Source organism: Gouania willdenowi, chromosome 16, assembly GCF_900634775.1.
Source record: "Gouania willdenowi chromosome 16, fGouWil2.1, whole genome shotgun sequence".
NCBI lineage: Eukaryota > Metazoa > Chordata > Actinopteri > Blenniiformes > Gobiesocidae > Gouania > Gouania willdenowi.
This window is the reverse complement of record NC_041059.1, coordinates 4645988-4669465: the sequence shown is the minus strand read 5'-3', so window position 1 is coordinate 4669465 and position 23478 is coordinate 4645988. Positions and strand designations below refer to the sequence as shown.

At 36.6% G+C, this 23478-nt stretch overlaps 1 protein-coding gene across 3 annotated transcripts in view; it reads right to left on the bottom strand.

The window, feature by feature from the left end:
- The window catches only part of LOC114478223 (polycomb protein SCMH1), an 89288-nt gene that overhangs the window by 8827 nt on the left and 56983 nt on the right, over nucleotides 1-23478 (bottom strand). The window contains exons 1-8 of one of the 3 annotated variants that reach the window (XM_028471116.1): nucleotides 13250-13620; nucleotides 12634-12770; nucleotides 10865-10915; nucleotides 10636-10722; nucleotides 9723-9793; nucleotides 9102-9336; nucleotides 7000-7088; nucleotides 6636-6882 (exon numbers count right to left, since the gene is read on the bottom strand). In XM_028471116.1, coding sequence (XP_028326917.1) covers nucleotides 6636-6882; nucleotides 7000-7088; nucleotides 9102-9336; nucleotides 9723-9793; nucleotides 10636-10722; nucleotides 10865-10889 — 754 coding nt within the window. In that variant the 5' untranslated portion in view covers nucleotides 10890-10915; nucleotides 12634-12770; nucleotides 13250-13620. Of the gene's footprint in view, nucleotides 1-6635; nucleotides 6883-6999; nucleotides 7089-9101; nucleotides 9337-9722; nucleotides 9794-10635; nucleotides 10723-10864; nucleotides 10916-12633; nucleotides 12771-13249; nucleotides 13621-23478 lie in introns of those variants that run through there. The other 2 variants (XM_028471119.1, XM_028471117.1) reach the window with 2 other exon arrangements.

Genomic DNA, 23478 nt, shown 5'->3' with positions numbered 1-23478 from the left:
ATGAGAGAAATGAAGAACACGGACAAAAACCTTCTTTTTCTGAGAAAATTGTGATTATTCGTGTTTTTTTTTTTTTTTTTTGCAAAATATGCTAGTTAGCTCAGGCTAGTTGAGCTAATGCAAAGTAATGCAAATGTGCAGCCTTTGTTATATGGGTGAATGAGCTGATATTGTGAGGTGGTTTGGGACTACCTTGGTGGTTAGAAAGCACTACATAAATCAAATGAATTCACCATTTTGTTACTCCTCTCAGCTGCTCCAGAGGTGACAAATACTTCACAATCTTTAAAGACTGTGTAAAGCAAATTCCGCCGATTTCTTCTAAATATAATAAATAGGTCATAAATGTCTTCCTTAACACATGTAAAAAGCCATTCAACCATTTATAATGTAGATGTGGAGCTAAGCTTCACAAACTGTTTCAAATTTCTGTGTTCAGGATTTAATGGGCGGGTCAGAAATCATAGGTACGTTATATAACGGAGCCATCATTAGCATAAACCCAACCCTGCTGCTGAAGCACACTAAACTTCAGCGGCCTCCAGCGGGCGCAATTCGGCCCCTAACTGAAAACAAATCACATATTCGGACTCGGGAATAACACGCGTCCTGATCCAAGCATTTCCTGATTTTTCCCAAGTTTTTAGTCTTTCACTCTGCTCTTTCACATAGTTTTAGGGTTAATACATGGAGGCAGCGCCCTTCGCTTACATGGTTCCACCACCTCTAACAGACACGCCCCCCAGCATTTCAGAGCAGAGATGATTTTGAGACCTAATTTTATATACTTGGCGATTTTTTTCATCTTTCAAATTTGGCTCAGTGGTCAATGACACGTTTTGTGGTGTGACAAACTCATAACATAAATTTATTTCTGCTTTACACAAACTTTAAAGACCTTTTTCTCCATTGTATACTTTAGACTAGAGTGTGAAAACATTTAAAAGCCCAAAACTTCATCTTATAGTATTTCATTTTTATAAGTGTAACATGACAACAACGGAGAGCATCCAATTCAAAATCAAAATGTTTTGCAGTAAAATACGTCATATGTTTTAAATTCCAAGATTAATCAACATATTATTATGCTAATCCTCAATTATCATTTTATATGGTTACTTTTTAATACACATAACTTTTTAAATGCAAATACAATAAGTTCGAGGGACTGAGACCATACATTTTTTTTTCTCATTGGGGAAAAACTTCAAATATAAAACTGCACTGAATTTTTTCTAGTCTTATCAATGTCTATAATCTCAATCACATGCGTTGTAAAGACTAAGAAAAAGGTCAAAATACCAGAAAAAGAAAAGTGCTGCATTATGTCAAAGCTTTTTATTTTTAGCTATCCCAGAGAAACGACTGTACCTTATGACTGGTATCATACAGCAAAGATGAAGAACTATTTTTTAACGAGTTACAGCTCTCCAAAAATTGTTTAAAAAAATAGCAGCAATTAAAATAATTAGAAAAATAATCAAGGCTGATCTTTTTTTTTTTTTTACTAGAGTCCCTGCTGGTTGGAAACAAAATTAATGCCCTGAAAGCTGCAGATTAAGAAGTAAGATGGTGGAACTAAGCAACAGTCTTCTAGTTTATCATCAAAACTGCTACACAGGAACACACATGCACACGGACTCCAAATCAACCACTAAAGGAGCCACATGCTGAAAACATTAAGAGCAAACCTATTTTAAGCAGACACACCAAACCACTTGCTTCTTACAAGCCGTTACAACTGACTGTGGCTCAAAAGCGTGTGCACACAAAGCCAAACTCACAACAATGAAAAATGAGTCCATGGTTTCATTCATTCAGACAACTGTTTTCCAGGAAATTTACTTTGATATCTTGACATGTTTCGACTGTCAACAGCCAGTCTTCGTCAGAGGCGGCTGCTGATCACGTTAACGTTTCCTTGAATTCCGGTTGACACAGTTGTCTGAATAAATGAAATCATGGCATATTATTCAAAAAGACAAAAATAACTTTCTGGAATTATTACGGGAAAATCAAGGAAACATCAGCAGATGCCACTGAAGAAGACTGGTAGTTGACAGTCAAAACGTGTCGAGATCAGGGCTGGGATAAACGATTAATCTAGTGATTATTCTTTCGATGCATCGATTAATCTAATGATTCATTTTTCAATTTTGATTCGACTCGATTCGTTTATTTCCCCATTAATTGACTAAAAGTAATTTCTACATGTTGATTTCATATCTAAAATGGAAAAAAAAAACAACCATCAATTCCTTAACATTGCAATATATGTTTATTGCTCTTCGACTTAAAATTCCAAAATAAAGTTCTACTCAGAATATAAAAGTACAAAATAAATCATTCAGAGTCAGAGGTAGCATTCAATAAAAAATAAAAAGGCAGTGGGAGCCTGTCATAGTGTAGTTCCTGAACCAACAGAATTTAAGATTTATGATGGAAACACACAGGCCTAGCTCATTGAAAAAGTGCATCTTTTAGTTCTTCATTCACGTGAAAATAAAAACAACTTAAAGTAATACACTCTGCCACTCACGTTTTTCTTCAACTCAAAATTCTAAATGCTCATACAAAAAGTACTTTTGCAACAAAAAATAATCCTTTTACCTAAAGAATTGTGTTTTTTTATTGATTCAATTTATGATTTGTGACATTAACAAAGCAAGAGGCTTGAGTTATGTACATTTACAAACGTCGGCTTTCTCATCAGTTATTGTGTTGCGTGTTGCTGCTGCTGATGTCACGGCGGGTGTTTCCTCCTTGTCCCGTTGACGCTCTGCCGTCCGGTCACACCATGGATAAAGGACGAGGGTTACGGGAAACAGCTACCTTTGACGAACAAGTGCGTGTCTTCACTACCTTGCACTTTTGAAACTCGGAGGAGCCACTCGGATTAGTTATTCTCCGGCGCCGCCATCTTTGTTTTGGTCGGTCGACGCATCGGCGAGCATATTTTGCGACGACGCATTTTTGTCATTATGTCAATGTAATCGAAGATGCAAAAAAACAGTTGACTGAATAAACATAACCATAACATATTCAAAAAGAAGACAAAAATAACTTGCTGGACTTATTATGTGGAAGTAAAAAAAACATCAAAGCAATTAGCAGAGGCCTTTGACGAAGCATTTGACAGTCGAAACGTCAGGAATTCAAAGTCAATTTCCTGAAAAACAGTTATCTGAATAAATATAACCATGACATATTCAAAAAGAAGACAAAAATAAGTTGCTGGAATTATTACACGGGAGTAAAGGAAACATTAACGCAATCAGCAGATGCCTCTGAAGAAGACTAGCAGTTGACAGTCGAAACATGACATGTTATCAAAGTAAATTTCCTCAAAAACAGTTGTCTGAATCAATGAAACCTTAACATAATATTAAAAAAGAACCTGCTAGGATTAGTGTGCGGAAGTAAAGGAAACATCAAAGCAATTAACAGACGCCTCTGAAGAAGACCGGCAGTTGACAGTCAAAACATGTCAGGAGATCAAAGTAAATTTCCCGAAAAACAGTTGTCTGAATAAATACAACATAACATATTCAAAAAGAAGACAATAATAACTTGCTGGAATTATTACGTGGAAGTTAAGGTCGCAGCAAAGCGATCAGCAGACACCTCTGAAGGAGACTGGCAGTTGACAGTCGAAACGTGTCAAGAGATAAAAGTAAATTGAATAAATGAAACCTAACATTCAAAAAGAAGACAAAAAGAATGTACTGGATAAATTACAAAGTGCAACAGCCTGGAATCTATCATAAATCAACCACGTTCGTTATACTATATACACACACATATATATATATATATATATATATATATATATATTTATATATAACTATAGGTCCCAGTTTACAAGTGTGTATTTATTTACTATAAACACAACGATCAATGCCAAGCACAGGCTACTCTCCAAAAAAAGTAAAAGAAAACACCAGAAAAAAAAAAACAACCATAAGACAAATGGTGAAAAGCTGAAAAACCTGAGCTCACAATCCATTGCAGTGGCAGAAAAAAACACAGTAAACAACTAAAGCTTTGTATGTGGGCAAAGGAGGCCCTCCTCCCTGAGTTCATAGAGTTCACTAAGCTACCTCTGCCACCTTTGGGTTCCAGCAGCACACCAAACTCCTCCGGGGCTTTTTTCCCCCGTCTCTTTTGTGATGAAAGCATTTCTCAGTTCTTATTGAATTCTACTCACCCTGTTACTCACAGCGCAGTGAAACGTCCTCCTGTCTGCAGAGCTGTCCTCAGATTCACCCTCTACTCTCCGATCCTACTCTCTTTAGCACCGCGTGACTCCTCCTTCCTGATTTATTTCCCCCCAAACCTTCTCGTCTCGTTTTCTCTCCTCCCACCATCTGCTGACAACATAAACAACCCACCTTTCACAGCGTATGTCTGTCTATCCTCTGCTGCTGCTGTCCCTGGGTGCCAGTGAGAGGCCTGAGGAGGGAAGAACTCAGGCGTCACAGCTCCGCTCTGCCAGCTGGGCCAGGGCCAGAGCTTCAGAAAAACACCAGCATCTACTACACAGACAGGTCCAGCCACTACATTTCCCACCTTTAAATCTGCTTTTACTCAAACAGTGACTTCTACAGATGAGCCCTTCCTTTCATTCACAAAGCTTTAGTTTGCAGCTCAGGTTTTAGATCATCTTTGAAATGTCAAATATTGTAACTTGGTTACGCTATAAGCCAGAGGTGGACAACTTTTAGCAGGATTACTATTGCAACACCACATCATCTGTAGGGTAAAACTAACCAGTCTCCCAACGGTCTAGTGGGGGCCACAAAAAATTTAATTGGTGACTTTTCTGCTTGAAAGGTAATTACTGCTGCTTGATTTACATTATGTTTGATTTGTAATTGTTACACTAGAACTCTATAGTGCATGTGTTGTTCATGTGCGTGTAGCAGCCTCCATGTGGCTGCTGTAAGTGACACTGAGTTGTTGCTGCTGCTGCTGAGGTGTGCGCACATAGAGAGAGAGAGAGAAGCGCTTCAGTAATATGCTTTTAACAGAGCATGTTATATTACTGTGATGTTGCTTATTTTAATATGATTTTGTGTGTTTACTTTGGGGGCTGCATACAATTAGACCTGGGGCTTCTAGTTGACTGCATCTGGATTGTTTTCAGTGCATTTTGTTAAATCTTTTTTCTTTTTTTTTTGAGCAAATTATCAATTTATTGATCAATGAAGACTACACTATGAATTGATCCGATAAAAAAAAGTTTGTGTCCAGCAGCTTTAAAGCCTAAAATATTAGGAATTGTAGGAATCTACATCTGTAGCCACAGCCCACAGCAAGCAGTCTTGGAAAAGCAATGCTGCATTTAAATATAGAACAAAACACTTGTGCAGCATCAGAAAAGGGAAGCACAAGTTTGTAAAGATGGAAGTGCACACACAGCCAGCATAAACACAATCATACAAACAGACCATAATATGCTGTGTACCGCTTACACAGCCTGACAGCGACAATGCTAACGACTCAACATGGAAGTGGCAACAGGTGGCGCAAAAAAAGTCTGAAAAAGCCATTGTCATTGATGGTCCATTGTTCTATGAATCTGTGATAACCACATTTATTTATTCATCTGCATAATATCCACTGTTATCCAGGAAGTTTAGTATTATTTGCACCAGAGTATATAGTCACCTTAAAGACGTAAATCCTTGTTTTAAACAGAAATCAAATGGTTTAAATTGCCAAAAAAATGGTGGAAAAGGTGGCGAAATGGGATTTTAAAAACCATAGAAATTGGTTCAAATTTGGAAATACGAGTGGACAAAAATGGACAGAAAAAGTAGTAAAAAGGGTTCAAAGTGTCAATATTGGCTTAAGTAGGAACAATTACTTTAAACTGTTAAATAATGGGCATGACAAATCATGACTTTGGTTTAACGACAATAATGGGTCAACATATGCAACATTAGGTGTATTATTAAAAAAGGTAACTTGAATGTTGGGTATGTAAGCATTTTTGCTTGTTTCAGTCTTGTTATATAATTTTTAATTGTTATTTAGTTTTTAATATTTTTGTTAGACTGAAACAAACCAATAAATTGAAACATAAGATGGGATTGGGAAAGTGGTGGTCTTGAAAGTGCACAAAATGTGCAGAAAAGGCAATCAACTTTGATGGAGAAGTGTCAGAAATAAGAGTAATGTAGCAAAAATGCATTAAAAGGAGCAAAAATATGGCAAGAAAAAGTGACGGAAATAGGTTAAAACATGGCAAGTTTGGTGTAGTTGCAGAAAAACAGTAAAAATAAGCAAAAATTGGCTCAAATTGTTTAGAAAATATTCTTATCTGGCATCTGTCGACCCCCTTCCAGTGTCTCGCGACCCCAAATGGGGTCTCCTGGTAGAAAACATGTTTATTTTTACCAAGTATTCCAACACTTTTGGGAACTCTGGAGAGCAAATGTTTTATCAATTAAAACACCAATTAACTTAGTTTAATTTACTCTTTCAATTTCTGTCTACCCCACCCTGCTGGTTCCCTCTTATCCACCTGTATCTTTGGATGATCGACCCTGCATATTTAAGCTAATCTACCTTCATTAGTCTGACATTTTCCCACCCGTCTCAACCCCTTTGCCCACAGAAGAGGTTCAGACCTTTGGTTCCGGGCGGCTGAAGGTTGTCCCCAGTGAGAGAGCACCAGCCGACGGGGAAGATGTCTCGTGAGTCATAGCGGCAGTAGTAATCAAATGCCCCGCGCCAGCCATCAAAGGTGACCAGCACCTCCACGCCACGCAGGGCACCTACTGTGGCCGGGCAGATAAAGTGGGGGTTTTTACGGTCCACCGCCTCCAGCTTCATGCCCACCTGGAAGGAGTTCTGCTCTGGGGCGAGAGGCTCCTGCTGGGGAGTACGGAAAGTAGATAGATGCTGAACTTTGAAAACTGAATTTGCATATTCATTGACTTGTTACTTCATTGAGTCATGTTCCTGTTGAGCGTGTGAGACTCGTGCAGGTACCTTGTGAAAGATGCGAAAAGGAGCCATCTCGGCTCCATTTAGTGTTTTCAGAAGAAACATTGGCCAGGATGACGCGTTGAGACGGAAACCTAGAGAAGAGGAGAGGAGCACACCATGGATCATGTCAGCAATTACGTAATTATTGTCTTTAAACACAGCTAGAGAAAAATCAATAAATACATCATCAAACTACAGGCAATACGAGCATCAACACATGATACTTTGTAGGAATAAGATTCCTTTAGAAAGTGTAAATGTTGAACAAAAATTACCGCCATAAGACAAAAAATACCCTCACATACAAAATAATCAAGTTCAGGGGCCAAATATGGACCAGTTTGATTTTAAGTAGACCACAAATCTAAGGCAGGAAAACAACATTTTATGATTAATATGCCACAGTTTCCACTTCCATGCATTAATGATATGTAAAGTAAGTAAGAAACAGACAATATATGAGCAATAAGTGACAAATATCAGTTCCTGCAGGATCTTTACTTGGAATTCCTTAATTTTGTAACTTTTATTAATTTAATTTGGGAAATAATTTAAAGAAAATCACAGAAGTTAGCAAAATTTAAGAATTTATTCAACGTTTTGAGATTAAAAATAACTGCCATCATATGATAATAATAATAACTAGAAAACACCTGTATTCACAAGGCGAATATGTATTTGGCATTTGAAAATTGAAAAAATTGGCAAAAATTACTACCTGTATCTGGATTTGTTGACAAGTTTGTTCTTTTTACTAAAAGCAGAAGACTGACCTTGACCTCAAATATGACCTTGAGTGAAGGTCAAGGTCACACATTGAAAGGAATGTTGTTCAATGGTACCAGTCTGAACACTGGATCTCAATTTGAGGCCAAGTTATGGTAAAAAAGTTTGGTTTTTTTTGAGACGTCATGAACTTTGACCCCTACCAATCTTTTCACTGGTAGGTCGTACATCTTTGGTCCAATTAAATAAAATACTCCACTTGAAATGAGCTTTTCATAAATGTAAGCATCAAAATTGTACGATAAATATTCGTAGAGATAAGGAAATCTTTGCTTTTTCACACTTGACGTGACCTTGACATTTTGGCTTCAAAATAGGTCGACTGCACATCCTTGACATTGTCCCTATGAGATGACATATTTGTCATCAGTGCTGCATTAATAATGTCATTAGTGCTGCATTAATAGCTCAGGAGGAGTTCCATGACAAAGCAAGTTGCAGGAAAAAAAACAATAACTCCTACAATTTTGCATTGGATTTTATATATTGCTTTATCATAGACACTCAAAGCGCTTTACATTGATGTGTATTATTCTTTCACTCGACACACAATGGTGGTAAGCTACTATTGTAGCCACAGCTACCCTGGAGCAGACTGACAGAAGCAAGGCTGCCATAGTGGGACGTTGGTCCCTCCGACCACCACCAACATTCACACACACCACATACATACTAGGCAATAAAGGCAGGTAAAGTGGCTTGCCCAAGGACACAAGAACAACGACTTGGCTAGAGCGGGATCTGAATCCCCAATCCTTCGGTTATTAAATGACCCACTCTACCACTGATCCACGGTCGCCCATGCATGGGAAAACTGTGAGCCCTAGTTAACTAGTAGAAATGTTACTTTTACTAGTTCGCTAGTAAACATGTTGGGCCCACCTAGTTTACTAGTGAGGCCAAAAAAGGCTTGAACTCATTAATATGTTCACAAGTGAGCATGAGCAATGAAGCCTTCACTAGTGAAACAGTAAACTAAAATTGTATGGACCAGTTAACTGGAGTGGCCATGTGCTGTCAATCACTGCCATCTAGTGTTTAACTTAAAAACAACCTCTCCAACTCCAAATTTGTCACCAGACTTGCTTAATAGATCACCCCCCCCCCCCCCCTTTCTGGTAAAACTTCAGTTAAAAAACAGCGAAATTTATATTGTATGTCGTCATTTTGAGAAAAGAATAGCGAGATTTAAATTTTCGTCCGTATTGCCCAGCCCTAACCCTTCCTTAGGGAAGGATGCTGATGGTCACAACTAACCAATAAAATAAATGTATTTATTTCATTTCAATCAGGTGACCCCTTCCATCTGTGTGTCTCACCCAGAGGGGGCTGCAGCATGCCGCCACTCTTTTCACAGCTGCCAATTGGCTGGATCTCAGCGGAATCCACCAGGCGCCAGAAGTCGTTCTTATTGTCCGACCCGTCCAGACGAAGGCGGAGCCGCGAACCCGTCAGACCCACCACGGTGGCGATGCAGGTGGACGTGGTGTTACGTGGGTCCTGAGCCTCCAGCTTCATGCCCACCTTGAATTCATTCACTGGAGGAGTGACGCTCTGTGTGAGGATGATGATGATGATGATGATGATGATGAGGGGCAGAGTAAGAATCATAAGATGGGAAGTTTATGGTTTTAAATATACAAATCAAAAATGACACTTCAGAGTAAGGCTGCATGATTTTAACGCAAAACAAAAATCTTGATTTAGATGTTTTTTTCCCCTTTAAAATAAAAGACATGCACTGGATTTAACTATTGCAAATATTTTATTTTAATTGAAAAAGTTAAAAGAAAATTTCCGTATTGGGAATAAAGTGCAACTGCAAATCCTTTTCAACAAAAATCAACTTTCTGATTTTGACTTTTCAAAAATCCCCCTCAATAAATAATCCAATGATTAATCGTGCAGCCGTACTTCAGCGGGACGTGAACGCCACTCACCTGTTTGAAACATGAAATGGGTGCTGCAGCAGCACCCGTCTCTTTAAGGTATTTCTCCCAGCTGAAGTGTCCTGTGAAGGATACAGGAAACCACTTTACACATGGCTTCAGTTACATTTTCTGCACATAAAAATCTGCACTTTTAACAAAAGCTCTAAAAAAATGAACATTTTACATCATAATGTGTCATTCTTTTTTCTTTCTTTCTTTTTTGTTTAAATCGCCCTTTGCAAAGTTTCAGGCATATCCCACAGTGATGTGATGATGATGATGATATAATCTGGAGTGGCAATTAACTCAAGGATCAAACCATAACACTTTTGTAAGGCACAATATAATAATTTCCACGTTAACAGAATCGACCAATGAAAACAGAATCCACTATATCCAACATATTATAAATAATTAAAAATGAGCGGTCAGAACAATCCATGTCAGTACAACTTATAACTACCGTACCTTTTAATTGTAGCTTAAACATGGATTTTAATTACATTTTTATGTAGACAAACTTTTTTGTTTAATTATGGTTTTCTTTATTATTAAAGTTTTTTGATTATTATTGTATTTTTTTTTAACTATCCCCTAACCATGTCATTTCAACCTATAACTACCTTTAAATTGTATATTACGCATGATTTTTAATTACATTCTTATTTAATTATGATTTTCTTTTTTCCTATGATTTATTTTGTTTCCTCACAGGAGTTGAAAATCAATATTTTCTAAAAAAAAAAAAAAAAAATATATAAGGCCCTACTTTGGGTATTACTACAAGTTATACGTGAGCATTTTACTGCATTTCTTTGTTAGCCACATGATTTATTAGTTAGTAGGGACATGATTTATATGTTGCAGAGTTGCTGGATGACTTTTCTTCTTTATTAAAAAAAAAACCCTGATGTATGCTGACCTTGGTACTGTGAAGGAACACGTGAAGGTCGTCCACTCCGTGCATGTTTGATCCTCTGGGGAGCGTTCCACGCTATAGCAGGAGGAGCTGAAGAGGGGAAAAAAAGTGGAACATTTTCTCATTAATAAATATTTACCAACATTCCCATTAAGAACTTAATGTTTATTACTTTACACACAATAGTTGCAATCAATAACGACCCCAAACCAAGAATAAAATAAGTTGTTACCTTTTTGTGGCACTGGTTTCCTCATGCTCAGACCAACTCACGTCAACAACACTGAAAAACAAGAAAATACCCAAAAATAAATTACTACTTAATTATACTGACTTTGTCATTAATTTACTATCACATCGCTAACATTGTTGTACAAAAGCCAATGAGCAACTTTTTACAGCAAACATACACTTTTATGGTAAGTTTGGGTATGTTCTGGAAAATGTATCATGATACAAGTGTTTCATATCAGTCGATATCGATAATTCATTAATTTTGTAACCTTTTCAAAATAAGGACCAAAAAAATTGTAGAATTTAAATATCTTTATTTTAAATATCATCTTTAACATTTAAAAAGAGGTCAACACAGCTATAAACAAAAAATGAAAAATTCAGATTTTTCTTTTTACCAATTGTTTCGTTATTATTCAATAATAATGAGGTAATAAAGGGATTTACTTTTTCTTTCTAATTCACACTTTGTGAGGTATAGCTTCTCATGATGGAAGTATATAGTAATTGGTATATGGTATGGTATTTTCTAAGAAAAATAGCCCCAAAAACTGTAAAATATGAGAAATGTGTTCATAATGGATACGATTTTTTTCAAAAATAAATGTCTTTCTTATGCAAATGTTTATTTTTTTTTTTTAATGTTACAAGTAAATCGTATCGGAAGTGAAAAAATTGTATTGGGAAATCCCTAAAAATATATGTTTTAAAGGAGACATATCATGCTTTTAAATCCTTCCTTTTTACATATAAATCATACAGTTGTGCTCTATATAAAGCGGAACTGCAATGCTTGGGTCTGAATTCCTCATTATTATAGCTCCACAGGCCCCTTTTCTGATGTGCTTCTGAGAAATACTCGCTTTAGTGCGGTCTCTTTAAATGCAAAATTGACCCCTCAATCAGACAAAGTCTTTCGGAAAATCCTTCTTTATACTGGCGGAGGTTGCAGAAGCAGTCATCCTTGAAGTGCTTCGCGCACACAAAAATGACCTCACCCACAGATGTGGGTACATTTCCGTTAAAAATAAAACTCAACCAGGCACTTCGAAAAGGTTCTGATGCTGGGAGACGGTGTAATGAAGCGTGTGGGTTACTACATCCAACAACCGAACATTTTGACTTATCCTCTCGTAACTTCGGCATCCTTGAGCTTGGACTACAAAATAAAAGCGAGAAATGAAAATGGCGGATTGCTCAAAGTGTTGGGCCTGGAGTCGATGTCCTAATTTGGCAGTTCCGCGGCAAATACTTTGACGTTATTGTTCAAAAAATGTAATAGAGAATCGAAAAATCGAAACAGATTGAAAAATATGACCAAAACAGAATATAAAGATATCAACGGAGCACCTGAAGAGACTAATTTGAACTTTTCTGTACTGCTAAACACTCTAAATATACAACAAAATGCATTTAAGGGCTAAAAAAGTGGATTTAGCATATGTCCCCTTTAAGTAGAAGCCAAAGCAGCGACTCCTAAAACGAGCACTTTAATACAAAATGAGCTATAAACATATCGATACTAACAATATTGTAATTTTCTATATCGACAAAATAGAAAACTTGATATATTTTGAATCTATATATATTGCCCAGCCCTGTTTTGTTGCATGTGTTGTTGTAAAATTGCTTGATCACGCACACACACAAACCTTCCTTGAATTTATTGATAGATTAAATCCCAATACCGTTACATTCCTCGCGCGTGATGACTGCTGGTACATGTAGTACACATTGTGATGTTTCCATAAATGTTAACACACTCACCTTATAACTTCATCCCTCCTTTAGGCGCCTGTGCTCTGCTGCTGAGCCTTTGAATAGAACTTTGTGCGCCTTTTTGCCTCCGTTCTCCGGGGTGGGCTGGCCTCTGAATTAAAGCGACCCGCTCCCTGTTTACAGACCTGGCAACAGTGACAGGAGGACTGGCGTTAGTTACACAGCCCATTCCTCTTGATTCAAGTCTTCTTTTTTCTTTTCTTTTTTGGCTCATTCGGGTTTGTTTGACATCAACACTGAGAAAATTTGGTTTGAATTCTCAGGAAAAAAAACCGCTTTGCTCCGTTAGAAAAATAACAAAGCCCGCACATGGCAACCCGAATCCACGCCTTCCTTCTCCTCCCCAGCGTCAATCAGCTGTTTACGTGACAGCAGTGATGATAACATGTCAGCTAGAGGTGGTAGTCTGTTTTAAACATCACTTGGTGGAAAAACAAACATGCTATGCTACACTCGGCTACAGAGAGGGAGAGAGGTGTCTACCTCACACTACCCAGGATGCTAGCTTAGCATGCTAGCTGTTGTCTATTTAACCGCATTGTAAAAGCAGAGACGGAGCTTTAGCTAACGGAAATCAAAAATGTTACATTTTTATGATGTTTACCTCGATATGTGACGCTGTTTTTTGTTTCTGGTGTGGGGTTTAATGGTGGTCCGCCATTTTTCTTCTTCACGTTGAGGAGGGGGCTAACGTTTATGTATGGAAAAAACAAGCAAGCGACACACTGGCCACTAGCGGCCAAAAGTGGTACTTCAACACTTATGAATAAAATTTTAATATCAGATTATTTTATTACATTTATAGGTAGGATAATAAGTAGGATATAAAAACAATAATTCAAAACATAAACACAAACAATAATAATGAAAAAAAATATGACATTTCAACCTTCCGACAGCACTCAAAATTAGGAAATGTGTAAAACTAATCAATGGATCAATTCCTTTTGCAGAAAATTAAAATTTTGCCAGTTTAGTCCTGATATTGGGCTTCAGTTCATATAGGAAATTTAGAAAAAAAAACGAAAAATATTTCCTATAAAAACTTAATTCAGAAAAACCAAAAAATACATCCTATAAAAACATATAAATTAATTTTCTTTAAAAACAGAACAACATTTCATTTAATTTCCTTTCTTTACCTCATCAATTCAGAAAAACCTAAACTTTTTTCTTCAGTGAATGCAATAAGCTTCCACAGATTTCCCCCCCAAAAATGTATTTCAACAAGTTAATTTGACACATTACAAAAAATCAACAAAAAAAAAAAAAAAAACATATGAAATGAGACAAAATTCAATAAATGATTTGAAAAAAATACACACAGACTAAAATAACACTAAATGACAAGTGTTAATAATTAGACAATCACATTTTTGTGGCCCATCAATAGTTCATTTAAAGAGAAGCAGTTTTTTTTTTTATCCACAAGACCATTAAGTATGATCTGTTTAAAGAATATGAGTTAAATTAGCTCAAACTGCTGAGCATAATGGATACTATGAGCAAGAATATCATACATCATACTATAGTATGTGCTATGGGGGAAAATGGTACTGTGATTTATAGTGGATGATAAATTAATTAACCAATTAATTTTTGACACCCTCTTATTGGCACAGTATTATAATATCTGATAGATAATCCAAGACATTATTAAGTAATTGTATGGGGCAGACATGCACCACTGGTGGGCTAATTTTGTGAGGCCACCAAATAAACACAAAAAAAAAATACTCAAAAAACACGTAAAATGATAGAAAATCATACAATATGACAATAAAAATGCACAAAGATACAACATTACTCCAAAAACACACAAAATGACTTAAAAAACACAAATATTTGAAATCAGCAGATGCCTCTGAGGAAGCCTGGCAGTTGACAGTCGAAACAAGTCAGGAGATTAAAGTAAACTTCCTGAAAGAAAGTTGTCTGAATAAATTAAAACATAACATATTATTCAAAAATAACACAAAATGATTAACTTGCTGGAATAACTGTTATTATTATCCACTATTTGTCACAGTTAGAAATAGTTTGAACAATCTGGATTGAAGTCATAACATCAAAGCTTAGAGAAGAAGCAAATCGTAATGGTCCACATGGAGAGGGTAAAAAAAGTGCCCCTGCAGTGCTGTGATAAACAGCACACAGTCGCTACTGTATAAAGATATAACAGATAAAATGCATTGCTGTGAAAATTAGAAATGGAGGCTATTTAGCGCCGCCGTGCCAATTAGGACTGAGGAGCAAGTGTAGAAATGTGATTTGGAAAAACACAATGGTCACCTGGCAGCGCCACTAATGCCCATTTCAGCCTACGCTGTGCAGGCTACGGCCTGGTGCCCCCCCTGCCCCCCCAGGCAATTATCTTTGGTTTCACACAGGGAATGGGGCTAATTGGCAGCGCCCACGTGCCTGACTGGACCTGTTTCATGCCTGTCAGCCTTCATCGCATCAAAGAAAGTCTCTGTATCACAATACACACAAACCCCATGGAAATGCACAGGAAGCCGTGCTTGTATTAGTGAAAGTAATGTATTACAAGTACTCACATTACTGTAATTGAGTTGCTTTTATGGGTACTTGTACATTTTCTTGCATATATTTCTAAATCAGAAATTTTACTTCTAATTAAGTGCATTTTAAAGGAAGTAACAAAATTAGTTACATTTCTACACCCAACCGTTACTGAGTAAAGTTTTATTTTTTTTAATTTGCGTTACATGGTCTTAATAACCAGAATAAGTTAAAAATGCCAATGTAAACTTCTTTACATCGGAGAATAAAAACAAACAAATCGGTGATCGTAGGGGGTGACAGTTCCAATTCTGCGATTTCATAGTAGACAATGAAGCAGAGAAGAAGAGCTCTCCAAAGGAGCCTTTACTAAGAGGTTTACATCAACTTCTTTAACTTTTCCTGATTATTTAGAGCAACCAAAAGCAGCATAAGTTGTCATTTTGACTGAAAAATCTGCTAAATAATCTGAAAAGCTGCTCAATAATCTAAAAATCAGAATGGATGCTTCACTCCAATAGGAAACAATGGGATGATTACAGGTGAATGGGGCATTTTAAAATAAGTAAATTGTTACATTTCTACTGAGTAAATTGTGATTTTTTGTTTTAAAATTAGCAACGGACATTGTGAAACTACAAAAAATGACTAGACAACAATCAAATGCATCACATCATAGCCAACCAATCAGATTAAACGTAATGGACCACACCAAAACAGCATTGAATTCTGGTTATTTCCTACATTTTGACAAACCTTTTATTTTCTTCGGATACTTTTGTGGAAAATAATTTAAGCTCCAATTATTGTAGATTTGGTCTCTTCTTCCTTTTTAAGTTTATACATAAGATGTATGTAAGGGAACCGTGGCAACGATTTATTACCAAAAATAAACATGGGGGGTGAAAGTAACTAGTAACTTTTTCTTTGAGTACTATTTAATTGAGCTACTTTTTACTTGTACTTGAGTATTTTATTTATGACTTACTTGTACTTGAGTACATTTTCAATCAAGTAACATTACTGTACTTGAGTAAGATATATCAGTATTCTTTACACCTCTGGTATTATCACTATAACGTTAATATCAGGATGAATGCATGCAATTGCACACAAGAGCCAAACACTTCAATTTCATTCAATATCAACAGGCAGACCTATTAGAGAACTATGAATATATGACATCATTAACATTGTAACTGGCGCCCTGTCCAGGGTGTACCCCCGCCCAGCGCCCTATGAGAGCCGGAGATTGGCACCGGCAGACCCCCGTGACCCTGATAAACGGGAATAAGCGGGTATGAAGATGGATGGATTAACATTGTAGAGGTCAAATGTGCTGCTAATCAGCAGTTATAGAAATTATTGTACAATGCTGACTGCTTCCACTAGGGGTCAGTGTTGGTTTAAACCAAACTTCAGATATTTCTACTCCTTATCCCTCCAATAATCACCACATCAGGAAGTATGAGAGCTTTTCTTTGGCCACAACTGATAACATCACGAAGTCAAGCATGAACTTACATTTCCCGAGTTAAAGATTGATTTTGTTCGGACAAACTATATGTATTTGAAGTGACAGGCCAAACTGTCAGCAAGGTGAGAAGTCATCTTTACCAAATACATATAGTTTGTATTATATTACAATAATTAGTTTAAACTGGCAAATAATGGGCATGAGAAATGAATGTGGTTAAATTGGCAAAAATAAGCATGAAATAGGGTTAAAAGTGACAATAATTGGGTCAACATATGTGACATTAGGTGGAAAAGTGGTGGAAAGGGTTTATAAGTGCTGAAAATGTCTTGAAAGTGGAAGAAATGTGCAGAAAAAGCATTGAAATGTGATGGAGAAGTGGCAGAAATGGGAGTAATGTAGCAAAAATGCATTAAAAAGAGCAAAAATATGGCAGGAAAAAGTGATGAAAACAGGTTAAAATAAGGTTAGTTTGGTGTAGATGTAGAAAAAGGGTAAAAAATAAGCAAAAATGTGGTCAAATTGTTTAAAAAAAATATTCTTCGTCTTTGAAGGCATTTGGCGACCCACTCCCAGTGTCTCGCAACCCCAAATGGGGTCCTGACCCCAAGGTTGAGAACCCCTGGTTTAGATTAATGTTGAAATATTTCTTCTTCTGTTGTAATTTCAGGCAGAACCAACAGAGTTAGGCCAACATGGCTGCTTTATGTTCCTGTCTGTTCATTAGAGGATCCGTGCTGGTTTTTTTTAGTTTTTTTAAAGACTGAAACCGCTGAGCCACCAGCACTCCATGAAAGTCCATCAGCCGTTTTACAAGCTCTTTGGATTGGCAAAAAAAAAAAAAAAAAAAAAGAAGAAGCAGCAGCGACAGTGTCTCTGCAGCATGCTCACTATCAATCTATATTCTTTATGTTTTAATGCAAAGTCACCCAACAAAATGCATTTCTCCTATAATACCTATGCTTTTTTATATATATATAAAAAAAAAATGAAATTTCTTTAATGAAAAACAATGAATCTGTTTTGTCAAAATCCAATTCTCTTCTCTTGAACGTTCAAACTTGTCTAAAACGTGCTAACATTTGTGATGCAGATGCAAATTGCTTTGATGACTGTTCAGAAGACATTTCTCAGGTCATTTTCTTTGATCATGTAAACACAGTTTGACAGTTTCATACAAGTTTACAATATAATGTGTAACAGTGTTGACAGCACATTTTCATTTAGTTTTAGTCAGTCTTTTGACTAAAATGCGACTTAGATTCAGTCAAAATGTAGGATTTTAGTTGACTAAAACATAAAACTAGTGGTGGGACTTGATTAAAAAATAATAATCTAATTAAATAGAGGCTTTGTAATTAATTAATCTCGTGTCAATTATTGTTACGCAATTAATTTAGAACAAGAACCAACATTTTCCAATTTATATAGATTTTGGTAAATGACTGAATCAATGAAAACAATAAATGAGCTTAAACAACAAAATAGTGTTTATTATTGTCATCACTGAGTGCTAACATATAATGTGTAATATGAATAAAGAATATTAGGATTGCATTGTTCACAAAGCACAAACTTTAATATAAGCTTTATTCACACTTTACCAGATTTTTAGTAAACTTTTTAAAACAAATGTGTTTTTGTTTTAAAATAAAAAACATCACTTAGTCCAGAACATTCCAGAGAAGTGGAAACTGAACAGTGCATGAAATAAACAGAGCAACTGATGAAGCTAATGAATTTAGTTTGAAATGTTTTTTTCTACAGTGGTTGATAAATACACACAGACAGATTTGATCTGATCAATACGTAAGAACATATCTGCTTACGTCCTATTGGATCACTAACCGACTTGTCCCGCCTTCCATGCAACAAAAGTAGTTTTTGATTGGATACCTTCCAAAAACAGAAACTTAGTTCTGATTGGATTTCATCCAATGTGAACGCACAGTTTCCTTTTTATTAGTCAACAAAAATATCAAAATATTTTGATATGGTTTTTGTTTGCATGTATTTTCTTTAATTAGTCATATAGTCTCTTTAAAGTCACTAACGCTATCAACACAAAAATGTAGTCGACAAAAACTATGGGTGGGAAGGAACCGCTGTTCTATGGGACTCCCTTACCCACAATGCAATGCACGAAACCTTTCCAAAGTTCAAGTCACATGACCATTTGCCAAAAAATGTTATTGGTAAAGTCAAAAACAAACTTGCAAGTGAAAATTTCAACCCTTGTTAGCAAATTCTCACAGTTTTTGGAAGAAATACCTTTGATTTATTGTTGAATATACAGTATTTGACATTAAATGTTGCTCACTTGTTTGTTATGTCCATGATTATTATATAGATGATTAATTAACTCTTATCCATTAATCGAAACGGCAACAATGAATCGTGATCGAATCGAATCTTTACAACAATAATTTCAACCCTTGTTCGTAAATTCTCGGGGTTTTTGGAAGAAATACCTTTGATTTATTGATGAGGCCTACACTATGTCTTTAATGTAAGTTATTATGTCCCGAATAGCTTTAACTAATATAGACCTAATGAACGTGTAATCTGTAAAGAGATCTGGAGTTATATGTGCATCAACATCTAATAATTCCTCAGTGACAGACGTTTGTTTCAAACGACTGATGAAAATCTTTAGTCAACAAAATTCACCCCGACAGGCTTTTCCTTTCAATGCAAACGGGAAGGTTTGAAATCTTGTCTGTAGCTATGTTTCCATTACAGTTTTTTGCAAAATACGTGTTTTTTTTTTTGGGGGGGGACCTCGTAACTCCCGTGAAATCACATCCCGTGAGATTTGCAAAACCACAATGAAAACACAATTGCGATACGTTTCAGTATCGAAATGTCTGAAATACCTAAAAGTGGTGAAATGGGGTTTTAAAAACCACAGAAATTGGTTAAAAGTTGCCAATTAGAGTGGCCAAAAGCAGACAGAAAAAGTGCTAAAAAGGGTTCAAGGTGTCAATATTGGCTTAAAAATAATGAGTTTAAACTGGCAAATAACGGGCATGACAAATGATGAATGTGGTTAAATTGGCAAAAATGAGCATGAAATATGGTGAAAAGAGGTTAAAAGTGACAATAATGGGTCAGCATATGCAACATTAGGTGGAAAAGGGACCCCCATTGAATAAAAATAAAATGGGTTAAAAGTTGCCAAAAATGGTGGAAAAGGTGGTGAAATGGGATTTTATAAACCACAGAAATTGGTTACAAAGAACAGAAAAAGTGGTAAAAAGGGTTTAAAGTGTCAAGATTGGCTTAAAAGTGGTAGAAATGCAACATTAGGTTGAAAAGTGGTGGAAAGGGTTTAATATAAGTGCTGAAAATCTCTTGAAAGTGGGGAAAAATTTACAGAAAAGGCATTGAAATTTGATGAAGTGGCAGAAATGGGAGTAATGTAGCAAAAATGCAATAAAAGGAGCAGAAATATGGAAAGAAAAAGTCATGAAAATAGGTTAAAATATGACAAGTTTTGTGTAGTTGTAGAAAAAAGGGCTGAAATTGTTCAAAAAATATTCTGTTTCTTGAAGGCATCTGACGACCCCCTCCCAGTGTCTTGCGACCCCAAATGGGGTCGGATTCGGCTCCCGGGCATTGAGTTTGACACGTGTGGTCTATTTAGTGGCATATTTTTTTTTATTATAATTTGTCCTTTATGTACTCTTTCTCTCTTTTAAATCACACTAATTAAATCTGGCTCTCACTGCCAATGTGTTTTTGGATTCCCAAACATGTTGCTGTAGGTGTTTGAGAGCCAATGGCATGGCTCCACCATGGCGTCTGTTTCTCAGTGCAAAGAGTCGTTCCCACTGTGACTCCTTGTCACTTTCGGCTCTCCTTCGTGCTCCAACTAAGTCGGCCCTCTCACACGTACACACGCACACACAAATATATATATAATTGTATTCTTTAACCTACTGTTCCTCGGAGGACTCTGCACTTTTTCCCCTTCTCATATATGAGAACGTTGCCTGTACCCACACACACACGGAGCCTTGACACACACTTATCATCCGGGGAGGGACGTGCAAGAGCATATGTTGGATAGACGTTTGTTGGGGGGAATATTGGGATATTTCTCTTTGTATGTTGTCCTACAAGCTCTGACAGCACAGCACAGAAAGAAGGCTTTTTCTTTTTTCACGTCCAATTTATTAATCCTTTTAGGCAATGTTCTCTATTCAGAAATGCAAATTGAATCAATCTGAGGTTGACTTTAAGACTTTTCAAGTGGGATTTAATTAGAAGCCAGGGCCTGCAGTTTTTAATGAGAGAGGGGGTGGAGAGAAGGAGAAAGAGAGCGGCACGGGGAGGGAGAGTGGGTTGTGGTTTAGATCTGAGGGTCCTGCTGGAAAAAAAAAAAAAGATACACAAAAAACATCAACAACATGCACACACACATGCAAGGACACACACACACGAATAGCCGAGTGTGAGGCAGACGCCCGCTGTTTGATTTTTATTTATTTTTCTTTCTTCACTTCCCTCATCTCGGTCTAGTGAGAGTTCAAGCAAAGATCTTGTTACTTAAGATACACTGCAAAAGTCAGTGTATGTGTGTGTGTGTGTGTGTGTGTGTGTCTTATGGAGTTCAGCATCCTCCTCCTGATGCTTTTCAACAAAGAAAAAGAGCGTGAGTTATCATCACCTGACCAACTCTGGGTTTAACTCATGTTATGAACAAGATACGTTCATATTTAACTTCTACGATTAAAATTAAAGCCCAGGTTATTGATATTTTACATATACTGTTTCTATAATAGGATGAACATGAACCAATGTGTGATGCTCACAGCAAACATGATACTAGCATTTAATGAATGACATTATACAAGATAAGAACCCTTACAGCACCATACAGTGTCATAATTTGGTTTTTCATTTGCAGTTCAAAGCAGCTGTCAGTTTTGTAGTACTGTGTTTGTCAGTTTTTGTGTTTTTCTTCTCTTTTGTGTTGTTTTCTTGTCATTTTCTGTAATTTTGTATGGTTTTTTAGTCATTTTGTATATTTTTTGTGGTTTTGTGTTATTCTGAGGTTTTGTTTGTGTATTTTTGTTGTCGTTTTGTTAATTTCTGTAGTAGTTGTGTGTGTGTTCCTGAAGTATTTTCTGTTTTTTTGTATTTTACTGTATTTGTCTGTATTTTTTTGTATTTTACTGTATTTTTTTGTAGTGTAATTTTTTTCAGTGTAATTTTTTTCAGTGTATTCTTGCTGTTGTTTTGTGCATTTTAATATAATTTTGTTCGTTTATTTTGGGGGCCACATACAATTAGACCGAGGGCCACATGTGGTCCCCGGGCCACCAGTTGATTACACCATAAAGTACATACGTATTTGGCAAATGAAAACTGGCAGAAATCACAACCTGTATCTGGATTTGTTGACAAGTTATATAATGCAGGAAAAACAGAAGACTGACCTTGACCTTAAATATGACCTTGAGTGAAGGTCAAGGTCACACATTGAAAGGAAATGTTGTTCAATGGTACCAGTCTGAGCCCTGGATCTCAATTTGTGGCCAAGTTATAGAGAAAACAAGTTTTTGTTGTTTTTTGTGACGTCATGAACTTTGACCCCTACCAATCTTTTATTGGTAGGTGGTACAGCTTCGGTCCAATTAAATGAAATACTCCACTTGAGATGAGCTTTTCATAAATTTGTTTGTAGTACTGTGCGTTTATAGAGTGATTTTTTGTGTTTCTTGTCCTTTTGTGTATTTCTGATGTCGTTCTGTTTTATTTGGAGTTTTTTTGTGTATTAATTCTCATGGTTTTTGGAAGAAATACCTTTGATTTATTATTCTATGAGGCCTACACTATGTCTTTAATGTCAGTTAAAGCTGTTGGGGACAGTGACTAATATAGATCTAATGAACGTGTAATCTGTGAAGAGATCAGGAGGTGGTGGACTTCTATGTGTCTGTGTTAAAAGTGTGATTATCTAATAATTCCTTCAAATAAAGTCTCACTCTGAGGCCTTTTATTCAGTTTGTTTTAAGCAACTGCTTTTCTTTAAAGTTTTTGGAAATGTTGTGGGTAATTTTCTGCATAAACGCTCATCTTTTGGCCTCTAAAAATATATTTTATTGCACATTTTTGGCTCCCTAATGGCCAAGTCGTAGACCACAGCTACAGATGTATTTAATGATTTTTTTTTTGTTGATACGTGTGTGTGCGTGTGTGTGTTTGTGAACATTGGAGCACATATTTGTACTGCGTGTACTTATGGTGAAGCTCGTATGAAGCCATGCCAACATATCTGACTTATTTTTACTTGTTATGACATTTTGAACATTTACAGATTGTGCCGTTGCTCCCTCATAAATGATTCTAGCAGACAGCACTTCCCTCTGGAGTTAAACTTGTCTCTTGATTTATCAGCGCTCTCGCAGCCATTTGGCAATCACATGTTACATCTGATTTGTTTCGGTGGGGGGGGGGGAATATGGTGCTGTTAAAATGGGTGAAGTCGGGCTGTGGTGTCGGGATGCGGTTTGGAAGCTCACGCTCTCACTCTCCCCTCTCTCCGTTTCCTGTCACCCGCTCAAAAACCAGGGGCTCGGGCTGAAAAAGAGCTCTTTAACTTTGCTTTTTTATCAAAGACTGTGTGACAATCTTCAGACCCGCTATGTCTAATTTTCTCTTCATATTTTCCCCTTTTTTTTTTTGTGTTTTGTTTGGTGAGCGTTTCAAACTTTTCCATCGTTTCCTCTCTGCCGCTGTCTCTCATCAAAGCAGCGTTTGTCTGCGCGCTGAAAAAGCAGCAGAAGATAAATGTCAGGAAGATTACGCTCAGCTTGTGTGTCTTA